The sequence below is a fragment of the Coregonus clupeaformis genome, chromosome 13, assembly GCF_020615455.1.
Source record: "Coregonus clupeaformis isolate EN_2021a chromosome 13, ASM2061545v1, whole genome shotgun sequence".
Classification (NCBI taxonomy): Eukaryota; Metazoa; Chordata; class Actinopteri; order Salmoniformes; family Salmonidae; genus Coregonus; species Coregonus clupeaformis.
The window spans coordinates 48,827,349-48,847,647 of record NC_059204.1 but is presented as its reverse complement, the minus strand read 5'-3'; the positions used below and the strand labels follow the sequence as shown (position 1 = coordinate 48,847,647).

The 20,299-nt window shown below is 44.3% G+C and overlaps 2 protein-coding genes across 2 annotated transcripts in view; one reads left to right on the top strand and one right to left on the bottom strand.

Annotated features, from left to right (window-relative positions):
* LOC121579678 (transcription elongation factor SPT6-like) overlaps positions 1 to 14,043 on the bottom strand; it is a 64,774-nt gene extending 50,731 nt beyond the window's left edge. The window contains exons 1-13 of the mRNA XM_041894474.2: positions 13,886 to 14,043; positions 12,785 to 12,892; positions 12,449 to 12,610; positions 10,431 to 10,504; positions 9,938 to 10,136; positions 8,498 to 8,579; positions 7,926 to 8,184; positions 7,695 to 7,796; positions 6,226 to 6,339; positions 5,865 to 5,954; positions 5,476 to 5,618; positions 2,234 to 2,385; positions 1,853 to 1,960 (exon numbers count right to left, since the gene is read on the bottom strand). Coding sequence (XP_041750408.1) covers positions 1,853 to 1,960; positions 2,234 to 2,385; positions 5,476 to 5,618; positions 5,865 to 5,954; positions 6,226 to 6,339; positions 7,695 to 7,796; positions 7,926 to 8,184; positions 8,498 to 8,579; positions 9,938 to 10,136; positions 10,431 to 10,504; positions 12,449 to 12,610; positions 12,785 to 12,881 — 1,582 coding nt within the window. The 5' untranslated portion in view covers positions 12,882 to 12,892; positions 13,886 to 14,043. The remainder of the gene's footprint in view (positions 1 to 1,852; positions 1,961 to 2,233; positions 2,386 to 5,475; positions 5,619 to 5,864; positions 5,955 to 6,225; positions 6,340 to 7,694; positions 7,797 to 7,925; positions 8,185 to 8,497; positions 8,580 to 9,937; positions 10,137 to 10,430; positions 10,505 to 12,448; positions 12,611 to 12,784; positions 12,893 to 13,885) is intronic.
* Positions 14,044 to 14,311: 268 nt separating this feature from the next.
* On the top strand, positions 14,312 to 19,926 carry LOC121579677 (stromal cell-derived factor 2). Its single transcript, XM_041894473.1, has 3 exons — positions 14,312 to 14,542; positions 14,825 to 15,021; positions 19,463 to 19,926. Exons 1-3 carry the CDS (start codon positions 14,368 to 14,370, stop codon positions 19,763 to 19,765), a joined length of 675 nt encoding a protein of 224 aa, XP_041750407.1. The 5' UTR covers positions 14,312 to 14,367; the 3' UTR covers positions 19,766 to 19,926.
* Positions 19,927 to 20,299: the final 373 nt, after the last annotated feature.

The window sequence follows — 20,299 nt, the reverse complement described above, 5'->3', positions numbered from 1 at the left end:
ACAACCTCTAACAAGGTACTGATGTGGCAGGCGTTGCCAGGTACCTTCGTGCAATGCACGCCAGCCCGGTGTGTGCCCCTGCATGCTGTGACCACCACTGTAGTCATCCATGTTGATGCAGGACTCTGCTTTGTAACGCTCCACACATTTCTCAATGGACTCCTCCTCTTCATCAGGCACAGACTCAGAAGAACTAAACAAGAGGGCAGCTTTCTTCTTTGGTGGCTCTGACTCTGTTGCTTCATCAGGTTGATGTGCAGGCCTCTCTTCCTTTAGCAAGTTGCTGACCAAAGCCCACACCTCACCCCTCTCAGGTCTGGGAAGGCACTTCAGGTCCTTAAACCTTGGGTCGAGTGCTGTGGCGATCTTCAGCCATGTGAGGTTGGTGTTTTCCTTGCATTTCTCCAGGTCTGTTGTGAATATCAGCTTGAATCTTACCACATAGGCAAGGTCATCTTCGGAGCTCTCCATCCCCCGAAGGAGATGACAAAGCAGGCAACACCACTGAGCAGGAAATGTACTTCTCTCCTCCCAGAAGTTCAGTCAAGTACCTGCAGTGGGGGGTGTGTGTTCTCTCTCACACCCTCTCACTCACTAATAGTGAGGGCTCCAGTAGTGCCTTCAGCTTCTGCAGTTTCTCCAGTTCAGCTGTGGTTGTTCTGGTAATGTTCATTTTCTGCTGGGCCAGAGCATCTCTCAGTGGTTGTTGTTTCGGTGGGCTGTTTGTGAAAGGTGTTAACTATTTTCCGGCATTTGGCTAGTCATTGTCGAACCCGCTGTTCTGTAGGGCCACTGTGATTGACCTTTGGAGACTGTGTGCTGTGCAGGGCAGGTGTTCAAAAGGCAGATGTCTCGCAGCTGCAACCATGTTCTGGTGCACAGTAACCCCAAAGTACAGTAGTTGTGGTTACTCACCAAAGTCCAGGGGTCTCCCACGAGAGCAACAGCCGTTGCATGTTTCAACTCCTCCACATTCGTAGCCCTCTCGCTTTCATACAGCTCGTGTATTCTTGTAACGACGGTGGCTCTCGAGTGTAACTCATACATTGAGTCGTTCGATGCGATCCGAATGATATCCCTCAAGCCTTCGTCCTCCACAATGTGGACTGGCCTGCAAGCTGTAGCTATCCCCTTGGCTATTGCTTGTGTTAGCTTGCTGCTCGTCCACTTGTCCATAGGCCTCCCGCGCGCACACTCTTCTAGCTTAGCCTGCCGAAGATGTCCTCCACTGCTACTAGTAACGTTACTTGTATTGCCGGCGTCAACGGCGTGTTTCGCTTGGAAATGATAACGAAGACTCAATGTACTTTGGTGATAAACAAATTCAGCCTTGCGGTAGACGCAAATTACTTTAGTTTTATCTAGATATCCATCTGGGAGAGATGTAAAATTGAATTTGCCATTTAAAAGACCCTTACTAGCATTCTCCATCATACAGTCATACAAGTAGCTAGCTAGTGAAGTGGTTGTCAAACTAGCGCATCGACTGCCGGGGCTTGCATTTGAACTATGGATGGTTCAGCGGGTCAAACTAAGAAAATTATTTAATGGCGTCCAAAAAATTCATGGCATAAGAAATGTAACGCATTAACGCGTTTTACACGTTAACTTTGACAGCCCTAATTTTAAAACATCAGTCTCTGCTGAATATGAAAAGGACAGATTGCCAGAAGTAATTTCTTGAGGCAGAGCAGGGTACTGCATGTGCACCTACCTGCTTTACATTTCACATCCATCATATCCATCACATCCATCACATCCATCACATCCATCACACGCACAACGAAGTCAAGCATATGTCCAATAAAGTAGGGATAAATAGACAACATGTTAGAGGTCAAAGGTGACTTACCGAGCCCTGCGCTCTGACAGATGCTGTACATGTCTCTACGAGATGCCAGCTTCAGGTCTGGCCCCTTCTGCTCTTCCTCCACTTCCACCTCCACCTCTTCCTCCTCACCTGAAAGGACAGGGAAGTGACATGTCGTCACACAGTGTGGAAATCACATTTAAAAAAGGACAAAGCATGGTTGTTCGAAGGGTGCCGTTATTTTACTTTGTATGCAATAATGCCACCCACAATGCCACCCGTTTTGATCTCCTTATCAAATAATTTCTGGGTAACAATATAGTTATTTACTATAACAGTTTTCAGTTAAACATTTTAACAATTATAATAATAATAATAATAATAATAATATGCCATTTAGCCCCAAAATGTACGTTGTCCTACCGTCCTCGTTAACCTCCTTGATCTTCTTCAGCTTCTTCTTCTTACTGGCGGCCTTGGCTGTGTTCTGCATCTTGGGGATGTCTCGGCCATAGTACAGCAGGAAGTGGCTGTACACATCACTCAGCTCGTCTATGGACTGGACGTCTTTCAGTCTGCAGGAGGGGAGGAGAGGTGAAGAGAGGAGAAAGGGAAACAGTTACACTAGCTGGACTTTACTAAATTGCTCCTATGTCTTTTATGAAGACATGGGTATATGAGACTTCTGAACTTTGACAATCATGTAATGGGAAATCTGGGTCCAGCTTCCTGGACACAAACTACGTGTATGGGAGGCTGCCCTAGTTGTGGAGGTTTCAGTGAGGAGGCAGACAAGTAGACATTTACATTTACATTTTAGTCATTTAGCAGACGCTCTTATCCAGAGAGACTTACAGTTAGTGAGTGCACACATTATTTTTTTTGGTTTTCATACTGCCCCCCCGTGGGAATTGAACCCACAACCCTGGCGTTGCAAACGCCATGCTCTACCAACTGAGCTACATCCCTGCCAGCCATTCCCTCCCCTACCCTGGACGACGCTTGGCCAATTGTGCGCCGCCCCATGGGTCTCCCGGTCGCGGCCGGCAACGACAGAGCCTGGATTCGAACCAGGATCTCTAGTGGCACAGCTAGCACTGCGATGCAGTGCCTTAGACAACTGCGCCACTCGGAAGATAGACCCAGTGCAGTGACCAGGGGCGCTTTTTATTAGTGGAGAAGAGGCACCAAAACTATTGTATACTATGTACAGCTATGTGAAAACAAAATAAACATGACGATGGCCAGAACACTAAACAAACTTGGGGTAAACTGAAAATAAATCAAATAAAAAGGTTCAACCCAATAAACACCAGGCCTTAATAATACCTGTCCCCAGCCTGGTCAAGAAAGGAATGACTTGGCTTCAATATAATTCCATAGGCCTCACCTCGGACTGTATCAACAATTAACAGGTTGAAATACAGGCATTAAAATGCACCATAACATATTTAGGTAATAAATAATACATCATCATAAATATACACACCTCCAATAAGAGCGTAGCCTATGCCAAAAGCATATTATAGATTGGGGTAACATTTATCTCCCCCTGGGATTTGGCCAGCTTGGCACTACCCACCACACAGGATATATCGAGCATCAGACTGCAGACCTGGTTTGCCAAACCTCCTGACGCAGCAGGAAGAAACATTTCACCTCTTCAATAACCAGGACTAATAGGGAGGTTTGTAACTTACATTCCTGTAGAAATAGTTCTCTCAATACCATTACAATGTGTACTTTGTAAGGCAAATTGAATGCACAAAAATACATGAATGGAAAGAGTAAATAACAGCCAACCAAACTCTAACATGCATCTTTCTCGCTTTACAGGCTACATCGGCAGCACCAAAGGACATGGCATTATCCACATAACATATTCAATAAATGATTGTGCATTTTCGTAAACTGTTTCAATATCTGGTTGTTAATATGTAAAGTCTGAATATCAGGCACAGACAGTCTTGGGGGGATTCTCTGGGCTTTATCTGTGTCTGGGAAACTGGCCCCTAGTGCATTACAACACTGGAGAACACCACCTCATAAAAAAATGCATTGATTCCTGAACTTCTATTTCTACAATATCCCTTATCTGTCCTTTTACACTTGTCGCTTCAAGTTTACACAATGTGCAGGACAGAGCTTGTGTTATTGACACAGGTCACACTGACCCCTTCAAACCACAGTGTTCTCCTATGGCCATGTGTTAAAACAAACGTACCTCTCCATGGCTACTTATTCTAGTCAAAGCTAGTGCACAATATAAGGCAGGGGTAGGCAACTAGATTCAGCTGCGGGTCCGAGTGAATGGTCGGGGGTCCGGAAAAACAGTCTCATAATTTCTACACTGCAAATTGACCGCAACTATGCCCAAAGGTTGATTTGATTTGAAAATAACAATAATATCATACCTTGATTACGTTGAGAATAGAGCCCGACTGATTTATCGGTTGACCGATATTAAAATCGGACGATATATAACCCTTACCTAACCCGAACCTTAACGTAACCATTTAACATTTCAACTTCAATGGGGGTAGGGACGTCCCAAGGAATCCCGGATAGCATGGACCGTTCTTTGAGGCAACGCTTGTTTTTCCTTTCAAATGACAACTACCAGAATGCAGTTGCTATATACAGCCCTACAATCGATGAAAACATAACTAAATACCAATACATTGAAAATGTATCGTTGTTGTCCAGCTAGCTGGCATGAAGCAGCTCAAGCATAGGCAATTTTTTTGTCTGGAATTATCCTCCTTTCACTCCAGGAACAGGACACAAATTCAAAGCTTGCCTAATAGTTTTGAATTATTCTGCAATCTATTTGTATTTATGTTACACCCCCCCCCTACAAAAATAAAAAAAAATATATATTTTATATATATATATATATAAAACAAATGAAAATAAAAAATATGCTCTACAAATTAAAAAAATATCTAAATAAATAAATTGTAAAGTGGTTGTCCCCACTGGCTGTAAATCAGTTTGTAAGTCTTTCTGGATAAGAGTGTCTGCTAAATGACGTAAATGTAAATGTATGTTGTTTTTGCCTACTGTTATTATTTAATTATCGACTTCCATAAATCATACGTTTTCATTCATAATGTGCAGATATATTTTTTATCTACTTTTGGGATACACTGAATGACCATAAGCAAACAGCAATGCCCTCGTTTGTAAAAATGTAAGTTAATAATAAACATTTATCATAAATGCATTTTCTTTCCTAATATTTAAGAAATCAGCTTTCTGAGTATCTTTGTAGGGCTGTTCTAACGCACAATCCATACAGAAAAATGTTTATTTTTCATTTGAGATATAATAATAATAATACAAAGATCGGCACATATATCGGTTATCGGTGAATATTTCCACTCTAAAATAGGAATTGGATCGAAAAATCCCATATTAATCACACATCTTTTTTTGAGGGGGGGCACTTCTGAAGACTTCCTGAACTAAACACATTTTTGCTGAATTCCTGGTGATTTTCTAGTCTTTTTGACCGAACTAAACACCCCCCCAAAGTTTTTTTTATTTTGTTTTATAAATACTTTGTGGGGGGCCCGCCTGTTGCCAACCCCTGAGACAGGGAATAGGATGCCATTTCGGACGCAGTCCATACCTCCTCTGACCCTATGGTTGGCTGTACGTACCTCTCCATATCAGCCGTGTCCAGGGGTCTGACGCCGTCAGCCAGGGGTTTGTCAGGGTCGGCAGAGATCTGTTCATACTGGTACCCCTGCATCCTCCGGAATAGACGCGTCAGGTTCTGCTTCCTACTCTTCAGCTGGCACCACTGGGGTCCCAGAGGACAGGGGTTACAGGTCAGGGGTCAAGAGACAGGAAGTGGGTCAATAAGAGCCAGGAGGAGAAACAACAATGGACCTAGGCTAGCAACAACATTCTTTCTATTGGATTACAGTTGTAACATAATCTAAGCTAAGGTGACCAACTGCTGGTATATGCAGAAGTGTGTGGGGCTGGGGGGTGGACCTGAAATTTATGTCAGATGTCAAAGGTTGTGATGAGGTCATCCCTTTACCTTCTCGTCCCATTGCCAGACCTTCCACAGGTCGTTGATGTTGAGTTCCGGTTCCACGTACTCCTTCCTGTAGAACGCGATGAACGGAACCTGGAGGAAACAAAGAATGTAGAGTGGGTGAGAACATGAGACAGACACACTGTAAAGCTTGATTTACAGATTAATTTGGACTATTGGCTATGTTGTTGCTACGGCGTCTCAAGAGGGACAAACAGTAATATTGCTTGTTTTTCAAGCGAAGGTCTTAAGGGAGTATGCGAGCACAGACGTTCGCGTCGCCTAGCCGAGTTCTGCTAGGAGCAAAGCGAACCTTTGTATGCGGATGCCATGGTCATTACACACTCGTCACCGGGAGGTGTACCTCAAAGTGCTGGTTCCTCATGAAGTTGAGGGCCTCCTTGATCTTAGCGATCGTGCTGGGGCCCTTCCTGCTGAAGTTTGTGGTGGTCCCTCTGTCCAGGTAGTCTGTACTCTCCTGAACACCCAGAAAACAGTTAAACAAAAAAAGAAGAGTATAGAGTCGGCCGAGACAGTAATGTATGGGCTGTTCACGTGTATGAAGATAGTGAGGTTGGGTGAGGAGTATGAAGTGGGATATTTAGGGAGGTATTGGGCTGTTGGTTGTCTGTGTGTTGTCTGTAAGGTATGTGGTGGTTGTAAGTAATACCAGCATTGAGGATGGTGGATATGGATATATGCAGGGCTCCAGACTGCGACCATTTGGTCGCATTTTGCGACCCTTTAACTTGGCTGCGCGAGTTACATTTTTGATTAGTTGCATCGGTGCGAGCTGCACATTCTACATGGTCACCTCACTCAAAATGTCCTCTTTTTTAGGAGGCTAAACCCATGATTTGGTCAAACAGTCAAGTACATTATCCTCACGATTCCTGTGATGAAAGTGTCTGCCGTCTTCTGTACCTGTTTCACTGGGGCCTGCTGCTGTGTCCCAAAAAAAAAGCTCCAGGAGAAAACATGCATTCTGATTGTATAACACTTTCAAATCCAATTGCGGGGAAAACACTACTATCCTGTTGTCACAGTTGAAGAGGTTCTCAGCTTTCTTTATGTATAATTTCTCAACTTTGAGCTCAATAGCAACTATTATAGCCTACAACTGAGATATTTGATATGGCTTTGAGATAAGGAGCGGAGCGCACATTCTTTTGGACATTACATTTACTGCTAAATTAATACATGGCTACTAGCAGTGGGTATTATATTTAGAGTATAATTTTATATTTAGATCTAGCTAATGTGTTTTGAGTTACTCAGGTGGTGAATAAATAAGCCTACGATATTAGTGCACATAAAGATGCAGGCCAATTCATCTCTATTGAACCAAAAACTATATAATTCTAGAACCCTATTTTAATAGTAAAATACAACAATAGCCTAACTGTCAACCCAAAATTCATGACAATCAATGGATTATGTTGCACATGAAAATATTTTGAATCATAACATATTATATGAAACAACTTTTTTATTGAATGCCATCTCAGTAGTCTATCACTTACACTTAATAAAGCATTGTGAAATACTTTATAAAGATTACAAATGTTGTCTTTTGCGTGACACCGCAGAAAGAAATTGGTGCGACCAAATCATGGGCTGGTGCCACCAACTGAAAAACTTAGTGGCACCAGTGCCACCAGGACTAAATGTTATTCTGGAGCCCTGGAAATATCATATTGTATGTTAGGGCTATACAGTAGGTTAGAGGCTCCTACCGGTATGGAGATGGTGGGGGGGGGGGGGCTAAGGTAGTGTGTGAGTATGTAGTCAGTGTGTATCAAGTGAATGTGTGGTATGGTCAGAGGCTCCTACCTGCATGGAGATGGTGGGGGTTGAGAAGGCGTTTCTGTAGATCCACTCTGCCTCTTCCTCCAACTCATTATCCTCAGCAGGCTTCACTGGGATGGAGCGCAGCTACAGGACAGAGCACAGAGAGAGGGTGAGACACCCACACAGGGCTTCATTGAGATGGCACACAACTATGTTCAAGGACACAGGAGGGTGAAACAGACAAATAAAGCACACACTCACACACACCCCTACCTGGAACCTCTCTGGCATGTCTGTGGAGCGGATCTCGTTGTCCTGGTCTGTCATGTGACTACTCTCCAGCTCGCTGGGCTCATAGATCTCGAAGATGCTCTTCCTCCCCACTCTCCTCTTCGTCTGCTTCTTGGGCCGGTCCCAGCCCCCTTCATCCTGGTCCTCCTCCTCTTCCTCACCCTGTTCATACGCACCGTCAGCATCGAACTCTGCAAAGTCAAAGTCACCGCCGAAGATCTCCTGGGCCTCCTGGAGGGCTCTGTAGACGGGGAGAAGAGAGAGGGATGGGGTGTGGAGGAGAGAGGGAGAGATTCAATGTTTATATAATTGTTTTACTTGATCCCTTCATAACTAAGTTCATACATTAGGTACATATGTTGAAGAGCTGTTTCATAAACCAATGTACACCATTACAAATAAATAGATCATAGCTGCTTTCAACGGGTAAGTATTCAATAGATTCTGCTGTCGATGTTTGTTCTGCACTTTCTATGTACGTAGGAAGGAAAGAACTAGGACTAATGGCATCATACCGTTCTGTCTAGTTGACTGAGGAGATGTGTGTGACTCACGCGTCCGTGTATCCTGAGAACTTTTTGCCTCTCTTCTTTGTGATGGGCTGGCCATCGTCGTCCACGATAAAGTCGTCAATATCTGAGGACATTTTTAAAATCAGTATGAGTTACAGAACCAGGAAGTATTCAGCCAAAATGATGTATAATGCCCTTTCCTGTAATACACTGCATTCAGAAAGTATTCAGACCTCATGACTTTTTCCACAATTTGTTACGTTACAGCCGTATTCTAAAATGGATAACATTGTTTCTATCCCTGATCAATCTACACACAATACCCCATAACGACAAAGCAAAAACAAGTATTTTTTTGGAAATGTATTAAAAATAAAAAAACTGAAATATCACATTTACATAACTATTCAGACCCTTTACTCAGTACTTTGTTGATGGAACTTTGTCAGTGATTACAGCCTCGAGTCTTCTTGGGTATGACGCTACAAGCTTGGCACACCTGTATTTGGGGAGTTTCTCCCATTCTTCTCTACAGATCCTCTCAAGCTCTGTCAGGTTGGATGGGGAGCATTGCTGCACAGCTATTTTCAGGTCTGTCCAGAAATGTTAGATCAGGTTCAAGTCCGGGCTCTTTCTGGGCCACTCAAAGACATTCAGAGACTTGTCCCGAAGCCACTCCTCCGTTGTCTTGGCTGTGTGCTTTGGGTCATTGTCCTTTCTGAGGTCCTGAGCGCTCTGGAGCAGGTTTTCATCAAGGATCTCTCTGTACTTTGCTCCGTTCAACTTTCCATCGATCCTGACTAGTCTCCCAGTCCCTGCCGCTGAAAAACATCCCCACAGCATGATGCTGCCTCCAGATGTGACGATTGGCATTCAGGCCAAAGAGTTCAATCTTGGTTTCATCAGACCAGAGAATCTTGTTTCTCATGGTATGAGAGTCCTTTAGGTGCTTTAACTCCAATCGGGTTGCCATGTGCCTTTTACTGAGGAGTGGCTTCCGTCTGGCCACTGTACCATAAAGGCCTGATTTGGTGGAGTGCTGCAGAGATGGTTGTCCTTCTGGAAGGTTCTCCCATCTCCACAGAGGAACTCTGGAGCTCTGTCTGAGTGACCATCGGGTTCTTTGTCACCTCCCTGACCAAGGCCCTTCTCCTCCGATTGATCAGTTTGGCCGGGCGGCCAGCTCTAGGAAGAGTCTTGGTGGTTCCAAACTTCTTCCATTTAAGAATGATGGAGGCCGCTGTGTTCTTGGGGACCTTCAATGCTGCAGAAATGTTTTGGTACCCTTCCCCAGATCTGTGCCTCGGAACAATCCTGTCTCGGAGCTCTACGGACAATTCCTTCGACCTCACGGCTTGGTTTTTGCTCTGACGTGCACTGTCAACTGTGGGACCTTACATAGACAGGTGTGTGCTGTATATAGAGCTTTTAGTGTCTCAAAAAGACTTACATCTGTAACATTATTATAATTATCAGAAGTACCTGACTCCTCCTCTCCTTCCTCTTCCTCTTCTTCGTCGTGGCGTTCACCATGGCGATGGAGGGGCGGGTCGATGGTCTCTCCCTCCTCCAGCTCCCCCTCTCCGTCGTCGTCTCCTCTGTGGAAGATCTCGTCTGCGATCTGGTCCTTTTCCTCATCTTCATCATCGTCCATCGTCTTCACGCGGTCATACTTCTTCTTCTGTCAGGGCCACAGAGGGAGAGAGAGCTTTTAACTGGGGTCCATGCGGTCATATGACAATTGAATGTGTTACTAATGTGTCGTCGTGAGTCATTTTAATAACAAAGCATCTCAGAGTAGGAGTGCTGCTAAAGGATCAGTTTGACCTTCTAGATAATAATGAATATGATCTAATGATATGATTATATAGACAGGGAGGATATGATCCTAGATCAGCACGTCTACTCAGCAACTTTATTAATATAGGCTTAGATTCCCGATTGAAAGCACCCCAGAGAGGATGTGTCTGCTTACCCTCCTCTTGACTTTGACGCCCAAGTTCTCCTCAATGAGGTCCAGATCATCATCATCCAGGTAGTCATCATAGTCTGGAGGGAGGGAGGGAGAGGGAGGGAGGGAGGAGAGAGGGGGGGAGGGAGAGGGAGGGAGGGAGGAGAGAGGGGGGAGGGAGAGGGAGGGAGGGAGGAGAGAGGGGGGAGGGAGAGGGAGGGAGGGAGGAGAGAGGGGGAGGGAGAGGGAGGAGGGAGAGGGAGGGAGGGAGGAGAGAGGGGGAGGGAGAGGGAGGGAGGGAGGAGAGAGGGGGAGGGAGAGGGAGGAGAGAGGGGGAGGGAGAGGGAGGGAGGGAGGAGAGAGGGGGGAGGGAGAGGGAGGGAGGGAGAGAGAGGGGGAGGGAGGAGAGAGGGGGGGAGGGAGAGGGAGGAGAGAGGGGGGGTAGAAAAAGGTTGGGGAGGGAAAGAAAGGGAAAAAAGGAGAGAATGAGACAGATAGAGGGAAGGCAAGAAAGCGGAAATTAGTTTCCATAAAATTGCTTGAATTTATCTACTAGACAAGACTATCAGATCCACAAAGTGGAAGGGAGTGAATAACCTTTTCGAATGAACGTCTTAAACAGCCCAGTGGCCTTATTTATAAGCTGTGCGTACGTACAAAATATACCCCAAACTGTGCTTGCGCCAGTTTTCACACAAAAGTTGGCATTTCTAAAAATGTTCCTTGACGTGAGAATGTGCTTACCACTCCGTAAACTTTAGACCACGCGTACGCACATCTGCTAGTGATTGAAATATTGTATTGTAAACTGGCAAGTAAGTATGTTGTGCAAATGAGGGATATGATGAAAAGATTACTCATAAAAACAAACAAAACAAAAAAACATTAACAAGAATGCAGCCATTTGCCGTTGGTGAGGAGCGAAAATCTATGTGTTTTATTTTTTTAATCTAAAATAGACGTAGGAATCTTTTCCCTATTAATTTTATTTTCATAACCATTGCAGAATAAATTCCTCACCTTTTCTGACTGTGATGGTTTCATACTCCCGAAGTATCCTATAGGCCTACAACGTCCCATCTCTCATTTAATTAGACCCACTTTACAGTAATAAATAGATAAATATTAAATAGATTTCAAGTATTTTGCTCTATGCGATCTGATCCAAAGCGCAGTTTAACAGTAGAAAAGACGGTTCACCTTTTCCATTTATGTTTTTGTAGGCTACTGTACGTCTGAATAGACTCCTGTAATTTCAAATGTCTCAAGTAAACAATATTCCATTTATAATACATATTTTCATAACCATTGCAGAATAAATTCCACACCACCATTTCTGGCCATGATGGGATCATACTGAAGAAGCTTTAGCCTACAACAGATTACCATCCGCATCTCATTTCATTGGGCATATTAGATAGGTGAATATTTCAAATATTTTGTTCTATGCATCCGAAAGGGAGCACGGTTTATAATATACAGTAGAATTTAACAGATGAAGTGTTCAGGCTACCACTGTGTGTAGGCCTACTGTAGTTGATAAAAATAGACATAGGTTACTAGACAATGTTTCAGAATTTGCGGGCAGTGCAGTATATTTAGGTTAGGGAAAAAGTAAACGCAAAACATTGCATTCAAACGATCTGTTCACAGGTCCACAACAATTTGCACACAAAAAAAAGTCAGAAACTGCAGCAAATGTCACTGCCAACACCGCCAGAGACATTTAATCCAGTTCGCTATTGCTATTTCCTTTAGATACTGCCTTGGCCTTAATCCAATACTTCCAAAGTATAGCAAATAAGGGTGTTATTGTCACCATAAAAGGTGAATGATGGGAGTTTGAATGCTCGTTCACGGGCACACAGTTTCAGGACGGGTCTGATGTATAATGTGGAAACATGCATATGTATGACTTGCGGCAAGTTTATAAATCTCAAACTTTTTGTACGTGCGCAGTCTTTTCAGAAATGGCGCACGCAGATATTTAGTGTGAAATGTACACAATGGTTATAAATGAGGTCCCTGAAGCCCAAACTCACTGCGTTTCTTGCGTCTGTGTCTGACTTCATCTTCTGAGTCGCTGCCGCTGCCCGCTCCTCCACTCTTCTTTTCTTCCTCATCATCATCATCATCATCGATGAGCCCCCTCAGGTTCCCGTGCTCATCCTGGTCCTCTGTGTTTAACTCTTCCTCCTCTTCCTCTGTTTGGGGAGGAGGAGGAAACGTTAAACACACAGGCAAACACACACACACACACTCACGGACTGATGAAGACTTGACAGAAGAATTGCACGGGCGGACAGACATTAATTCATCATACTCATCTGATGATTACATAAGAAATCAGTAAATTGTAATAATCTGCTCAAGCTCACCATCATCCATAAACGCCTGGGTCTTTTTGGGCTTCAGGTCTTTCTCCTCAAACTCCTCCTCTGACTCCTCAGCCTCGCTATCGATGAAGTCAGACATGTCTGCAAGGCCTGGACAGACACACACTACAGGTTAACACAAGACGTGCGGCAGTGCAGTGGTTCCCAACCTTTTTTGGTTGCTGTACCACCAACTGAATTTTGCTCTGCCAGGAGTACCCCCTCCTGTGCAATTTTACCAGTAGGCCTATGGTCTCATGAGTCTTCTCAAGTACGTCCCTGTGGATAGGCCAAGTAGCCCCAGGGATCCTAACATCCCAGGGTGGGAGCCACTGCGCTAGAGAGAATTTGTATCAGAGAATATTGGTCTCGGAGTTGCTTTTAACAGTCTTGCTGTCACTAGTTGCAAAGATGCACCAAACCAGGAAAACTCGAGAATAAAGGGTTGATGGGGATGCAAAGACGTCACTAGCATGGCACTGAATCCCACGCAACAACGTTCAGAAGAGAGCATCGTGGATGGATCGCTGAACAGAATGAGTTGGGCGATTCTGGAACATAATGTTCACCTAGAGATGATTGACGTTTCGCGCACAAAAGACAAACAGCACACTTACATTTACATTTTAGTCATTTAGCAGACGCTCTTATCCAGAGCGACTTACAGTTAGTGAGTGCATACCTTTTTTCATACTTCACTAACGTTAGATAGGTAACCAATATTGCTCCGTTTCTCGCTAGCTTCCCCTACAGTTTTATAGAATGCTCTCTCTGGAAAGACCTAACTATGCTTTTTCTTAGTTTTGAACTTCCTAAATGGCTAGCTAGCTAGCACAACAAACTGCATTCACTTGCTAGCTAAACGTGAGGGGCATTCGTTAGCCATGTGGCGATTTTCACTTGTTAGTTATATCACCAATACACGTTGATAATGAATTGTGAATTATGTACCCTTGACTTCAGTTAGCAATCTGTTTTGTTGCTAAATCACGGTACTGGGAGACAACAACAAGGCTCCTAGGCTAGCTGCACTTCGCAGTTAGCTAGCTAGCCAGGGGGACAAGAAGAATCAGTCGAGTCACGGCTATTCTTAAAATAACTTACTTCTCCCTGCGACGAGATTTAACTTAAATCCTTGAAATGTAGAAGGATGTGTTGGTATGCTATACTTTCATGCAGCTTCTAAAAATACAAATGGCTGATGAGTTCCAGTGTTGAGGAAACTTCCGACGCCCCACTGCTGTGTCACGGAAGCGGTTTTTGCTTGTGGATCTCACCAACTCCCTCTGGTGGACAATGGTGGAACGTCAAGTCCTACGACTACGTTCTGCAGCGATTGAAGTAAAATAACGAACTAATAAGTATTGTTTCCAACGTTAAGAAACGAAAAAGACTCAGAAATACCTAATTCTAACAAAACCTTGAAAAGTCCCATCACTTCTCTGTCATGTCTCGAATCTGCAATAACTACTCCGCGCCACCAGCCGGCGCAAAGGCAGATTCTCTCTCCTTTCCCACTGTGCCATTTCGATGACGTAGCATAAACTAATTTAAATCGCTGATTTTATTGGCAGCGGAGAGCGGTAATGGATAAATGTACTGGTCCCGCACACTTTTTATTGAGCTCTTTCTTATTATCATGTTTATTTGGGCTATCGCTCGGAACGGAACTGAGCTTTGTGACTTGCGGCTCGGTCGTGAAGCTGTTAAATGTAAAGCACAATGTCAGACTGCACTCTCACGACGTGCGCTACGGCTCTGGTGAGTCAATACATTCTAGCTAGCTAACTGCTAGCTAGTTTGACCAAAGGAAATGGAAACATCAGGATGGCTTGATTAGATTCTGTCTCTCTCTCTCTCCGTCCCTCCTCGCTTTTCCAGTGTGTTCACTTAACGTTATTGACTGGTGTTCTTAAATGTAATGATGTGTCTGTTTACCTGACTATTGATTTCTGTCTGTCTATTGATCTCTGTGTCCCCTGCCTGGTAGCGGGCAGCAGTCTATGTGTGTATTAATCTCTGTATATGTGTGACCCCTTGCAGGTAGCGGACAGCAGTCAGTGACAGGGGTGACTACAGTGGAGGACAGTAACAGTTACTGGAATGTACGGGGCACCAGCGGGGCCCTATGTCATAGGGGGACTCCTGTTAAGTGTGGTCAGACCATCCGCCTCACCCACCTCAACACCGGACGCAACCTGCACAGCCACTATTTCACCTCTCCGCTGTCCTCCAACCAGGTCAGGGGAAACATCATGGTTGCGTCCCAAATGGCTCCCGATTTAGTGCACTACTTTTACCAGGGCCCAGGGAATAGGTTGTCATTTGGGACAAAACCTATGTCAATACATGTTTATTTTGTTCTGAAACACACTGTACCCTGGTTCCCTGTCAGGGGCCTCATTTATCAACCGTTCAAACGTTCTCACTAAATTCTGGCGTACGTGGAGATTCTAGGATTTGCGTGCGCAACAAAGTATTGGGATTTATCAAACTGTCACATGCAACATATTGGCATATTTTCATTGATAAATCAGCGCCATCCTACACTGTATTTGTATGCTCGTGAATGAGCATTATAACCTCGCCTGGAGATATTGGAACTGGACCATGACAGTTTCTAAAATAAATTGCAAAATTGATCACCAGTGTTTCTCCTGGAGTGGGGGGTTCATTGCTACTAGCGTTAAGCTCGCACAGAGACGTGGGTGTGTTTGTGCATATGTTTGTTGTCTATAGGTCAGTGGTCACCAACCTTTGCTGAGTCAATATCACTTTTGTAGTCATGACTTAAAAAATGTATTATTAACCTAATAAACTGTTCTGAAGGAATGAGGTTTGTGCAGTAGGCGTAATATATTATCACAGCATATTTGCCTAATACATTATCACAGCAGACCATATTATATTTCAAAAGCTTTGATAACAAAATAGATCAGTTGGTGTAGCACTTGCGAGGCACAGCTGATCATAATTTGCGAATCATTTGTTTTTTTATTTTACTGGACTGATGGTACCTGCATCTGATGGTCATGGCGCTTTCAAGACAACGGGGAACTCTGAAAAGAAACTAGGTCAAATCATGATGTCAGTGATCTTCAGGTCCGAGTTAGAATTCCAGATGTTTTGAACACGGCATTAGTCTCTGCGGAGGGAGGGTTTGAGACTGACCAGAGAGAGGGGACAGTGTCTTTCACCTAATGGCGAAACACGAGTCGCACCGCATCTGCATCATGCACGAATTAATGTTGTTCCTATGACCAGAATAAGTGAAATATTCCTCCATATTAAAATAGACACGACGAGCTGCTAATAATAATACAAACGCAGGGCTATCTATACACTTGGCTACTCATTCATTGCAGCGCGAGTGGAAGTAGGGAGAAGCGTGTTTTATGTTTTGTAATAGTGTTGAATAAAACAGTGTTGGAAGTGGTGAATAAAAACTTAGACATGAACTCACTCAAACAGCAGCTCTTTGCTGTATTCTTTGACAGTCTCTCTCAGGTCATGGTTTTACAAGTTATGAAATCTCACGTAGGCTAGTATCAAACTTTGTAGTGGCCGGGGTCGTGGAAGCTGTAGCCACTGTGATTTGAGCTATCCGATTGGCCAGCGCAGTAGGGGCACTCGATTTAGCCACAGATCTCCCGGTCTTTTCAGACAAATTTAAATGCTTCAAAATGGGAAAAAATTGCCTACCCGGTACACAGGGCTTCTGAATCAAGTGCACCTACTGCCAACAGCGCCACATGAATAAATAACAAAAGGAGCGCAAGCCTTTATCATTGGCTTTTCAGAACTGTTTGGTGATCGACTAGGAATCCCTTGAAGATCGACCGGTTGGTGACCAGTGCTCTAGGTTTACTCCAGCTGGTAATGGTGAGTCCAGAGGTAAAAGGACAGGTGCTCGGGCATTGGTTGAGGTGTCTGTGTCTGTCTCGCTTGCTCGCGAGGTGAGTGTGTGTCCTGCCAGTGAAGAACTACAGTCATGAGTTTGAGCTGGATGACAACACTGACATCCTCTTGCTCACTGCCGTGGTCCAGATTAGAGGTCTTCACGGGTCCGCGAAGTTGGACCCGTTCTGAAATGGACCTGGGGCTTTCCCACCCGATATGCATACATTTATTTTCAAAATATAGAGACCAGTTCCGAATGGACCCGAGGCCAACTTGACCCGTTCCGTATAGACCTTGTCGGATCCAGACTCGTTCTGATCCGAGTGAGGAAAGCAGCAGAAAAGTAATTTTGTAAGCTACTTTATTAACCAGAGCTGATAAAGCGTGAGAGGAGGGAGAGAGAGGTGCCGCTCTAGCAGGCGAGGGAGGGGCCGTACTGTGACCGAGTGATACAGGGAGGGAGAGACCGCAAACAACCAAGCCGACCCACGCTATAGTAGACTAATAGCTGCCATTGCTAGGTTATTTATCATCAAATATGATTACGTAGTACCTGTCTTGACTGCATCAAACTAGTTAAGCTAGCTAACGTTAGCTAGCTAGTCTAATTGAGGCTACAGTGTTCAGTTCAAGTTTGAACCTTTATTGCAAACTCAAAACCCAACAATGTAATACTAGAGAAATAAGAAGAATATGAAGAACACAATAAGTAAGCAAGCATACTATATACAGGGTCAGGCAAGACCGGACAAGAAGATCACGTCAGTGACTCAACCCACTCAAGTCGAGTATAGCGCAAAAAAGCCTGGCAATCATTGTCGCCGGTGATCAGGCCAACCACCGTTGTGTCATCAGCAAACTTGATGGTGTTAGAGTTGTGCGTGGCCACGCAGTCGTGGGTGAACAGGGAGTTCGCTATGAGACTCGAAAATTGAGCTACGGTGCATCCTGTTTCCATTGATCATCCTTGCTATTTCTACAACTTGATTGGAGTCCACCTGTGGTAAATTCAATTGATTGGACATGATTTGGAAAGGCACACACCTGTCTATATAAGGTTCCACAGTTGACAGTGCATGTCAGAGCAAAAACCAAGCCATGAGGTCGAAGGAATTGTCTGTAGAGCTCAGAAACAGGATTGTCAAGGCACAGATCTGGGGAAGGGTACCAAAGAATTTCTGCAGCATTGAAGGTCCCCAAAAACACAGTTGCCTCCATCATTCTTAAATGGAGGCCGTTTGGAACCACCAAGACTACCTAGAGCTTCCTATTTCGCAACAAAGCCTCCTTCACTCATGCTGCCAAACATGCCCTCGTAAAACTGACTATCCTACCGATCCTTAACTTCGGCAATGTCATTTACAAAATAGCCTCCAACACTCTACTCAGCAAATTGGATGTAGTCTATCACAGTGCCATCCTTTTTGTCACCAAAGCCCCATATACTACCCACCATTATGACCTGTACGCTCTCGTTGGCTGGCCCTCACTACATATTTGTCGCCAATCCCACTGGCTCCAGGTCATCTATAAATCTCTGCTAGGCAAATCCCCACCTTATCTTAGCTCACTGGTCACCATAGCAACACCCACCCGTAGTCTGCGCTCCAGCAGGTATATCTCACTGGTCATCCCCAAAGCCAACACCTCCTTTGGCCGCCATTCCTTCCAGTTCTCTGCTGCTAATGACTGGAACGAACTGCAAAAATCTCTGAAGCTGGAGACACTTATCTCCCTCACTAACTTTAGGCATCAGTTGTCAGAGCAGCTTACTGATCACTGCACCTGTACAGCCCATTCTGTAATTAGCCCACCCAAATACCTCATCCCCATATTGTTATTTATTTTGCTCATTTGCACCCCAGTATCTCTATTTGCACATCTTCTGTTTAATACAAAATTGTCATTATTTTGCACTATGGCCTATTTATTGCCTTACCTCCATAACTTACTACATTTGCACACACTGTATATTGACTGTTTGTTTTGTTTATCCCATGTGTAACTCTGTTGTTTTTAGCGCACTGCTTTGCTTTATCTTGGCCAGGTCGCAGTTATAAATGAGAAATTGTTCTCAACTGGCTTACCTGGTTAAATAAAGGTAAAATAAAAATACATGCCTAGCTCCAGTATATTTATTTGCTCGTCATAGAAAGATTTTGTAGATTTTAGAAGGTGACTTACACTAGTGCCTGGTGCTGAGTTTGATGATGCCTCTGCAGATGTTGATGGGATAGGACTCTAAAGAGAACACTTTGTCACGTTAGCCTCTGCAGTAGTTAGTTAGCTATCTAACAGTTAGCTTCTTTAGGTTACGTTAGCTAGCTAGCTAATGTTAGCTTGCAAAGTTACAAATCACATCGCCAGAGTTAGATAGATAGTAGCTAGCTAATTACATTTATATGTTTTGGAATGTCTAGCCAGCGTATTAAGAAAGCTAGCTAGCTAGTTTTTGGTTTGGATAAACAAATGTAGTTAGCTAGGTAACGTTAGCTACCTTACCTTAGCTTGTCCTCTTTTCTGCTGCGCTGATGTTGGCTGATCGTATGCCTTCCTCTTTGAAGTGAAGGGGAAAGTCCATGGAATAGCGTACATTTTCAACGTTCATAAACATGGCAACCCCATCAGTTGATTCTTCACTTCAGTTAAGAAGGTGCCTGGTTCGAGCCCCTGCTCTGTCTTCCCCCCTCATTCACTAACTACCAAGAAGATAACATTGTATGATTGTTGTTGATAATGCTTTCTCTGACCCTCTCTTTCTCTCCCCCCCCCCCTCCTCAGGAGGTGAGTGCGTTTGGTGAGGAGGGAGAGGGGGACCACCTGGATGAGTGGACTGTGCAGTGCGGAGGGTCAGTGTGGGAGCGTGAGGAGGCCGTCCGCTTCCAGCATGCCTCCACTGATACATTGCTATCTGTTACGGGGGAGCAGTACGGCCGGCCCATCCACGGGCAGAGGGAGGTTCACGCTATGACGGGCTCCAGCCAGCACAGCCTGTGGAGGGCCATGGAGGGGGTGTATATGAAGCCCAGTGAAAGCCCACTAGGGAACATGGACTACAGCCATCCTCTACACACAGAGTTCTAATTCTAAATCAACCTGTTACCTGACCCAGCTAGCGCTTAGTTAACTAACTACTCAGTGTTTCTTAATCCTGGTTCTGGGGACCCAAAGGCTGTATGTTTTAGTTTTTGCCTTAGCACTACACACCTTAGCACTACACACCTGATTTTAAAATCAAAGCTTGATGATGACTTGATCATTTGAGTCAGCTATGTAGTCAGGGCTCCAAACGTGACCCTAACACTCGCATTTGCGACACCAATTTTAATTGGTCGTTTGGGTGCCAGTACATTATCTTTTTTTTTCTGGTCACTGTAGGTTTTGGTTCACATTTAGCTTTTTTTATTATTATGAAGATTTATTCAAACCGCAATGGGTATACAACAATGGGTAGGCAGACCAGGTATTCAAAAAGTTTAGTCCGAAGTCTTGATTGAATCTTTGCGATGCGCAATTCAGTCATCATGCGCAGTTTGAATTAACATTCCCAAATAACTTTCCCAATTAAATTACTGCAAATTAAGCCTACCTGGCAGAATGATATCATTATGATTTGTA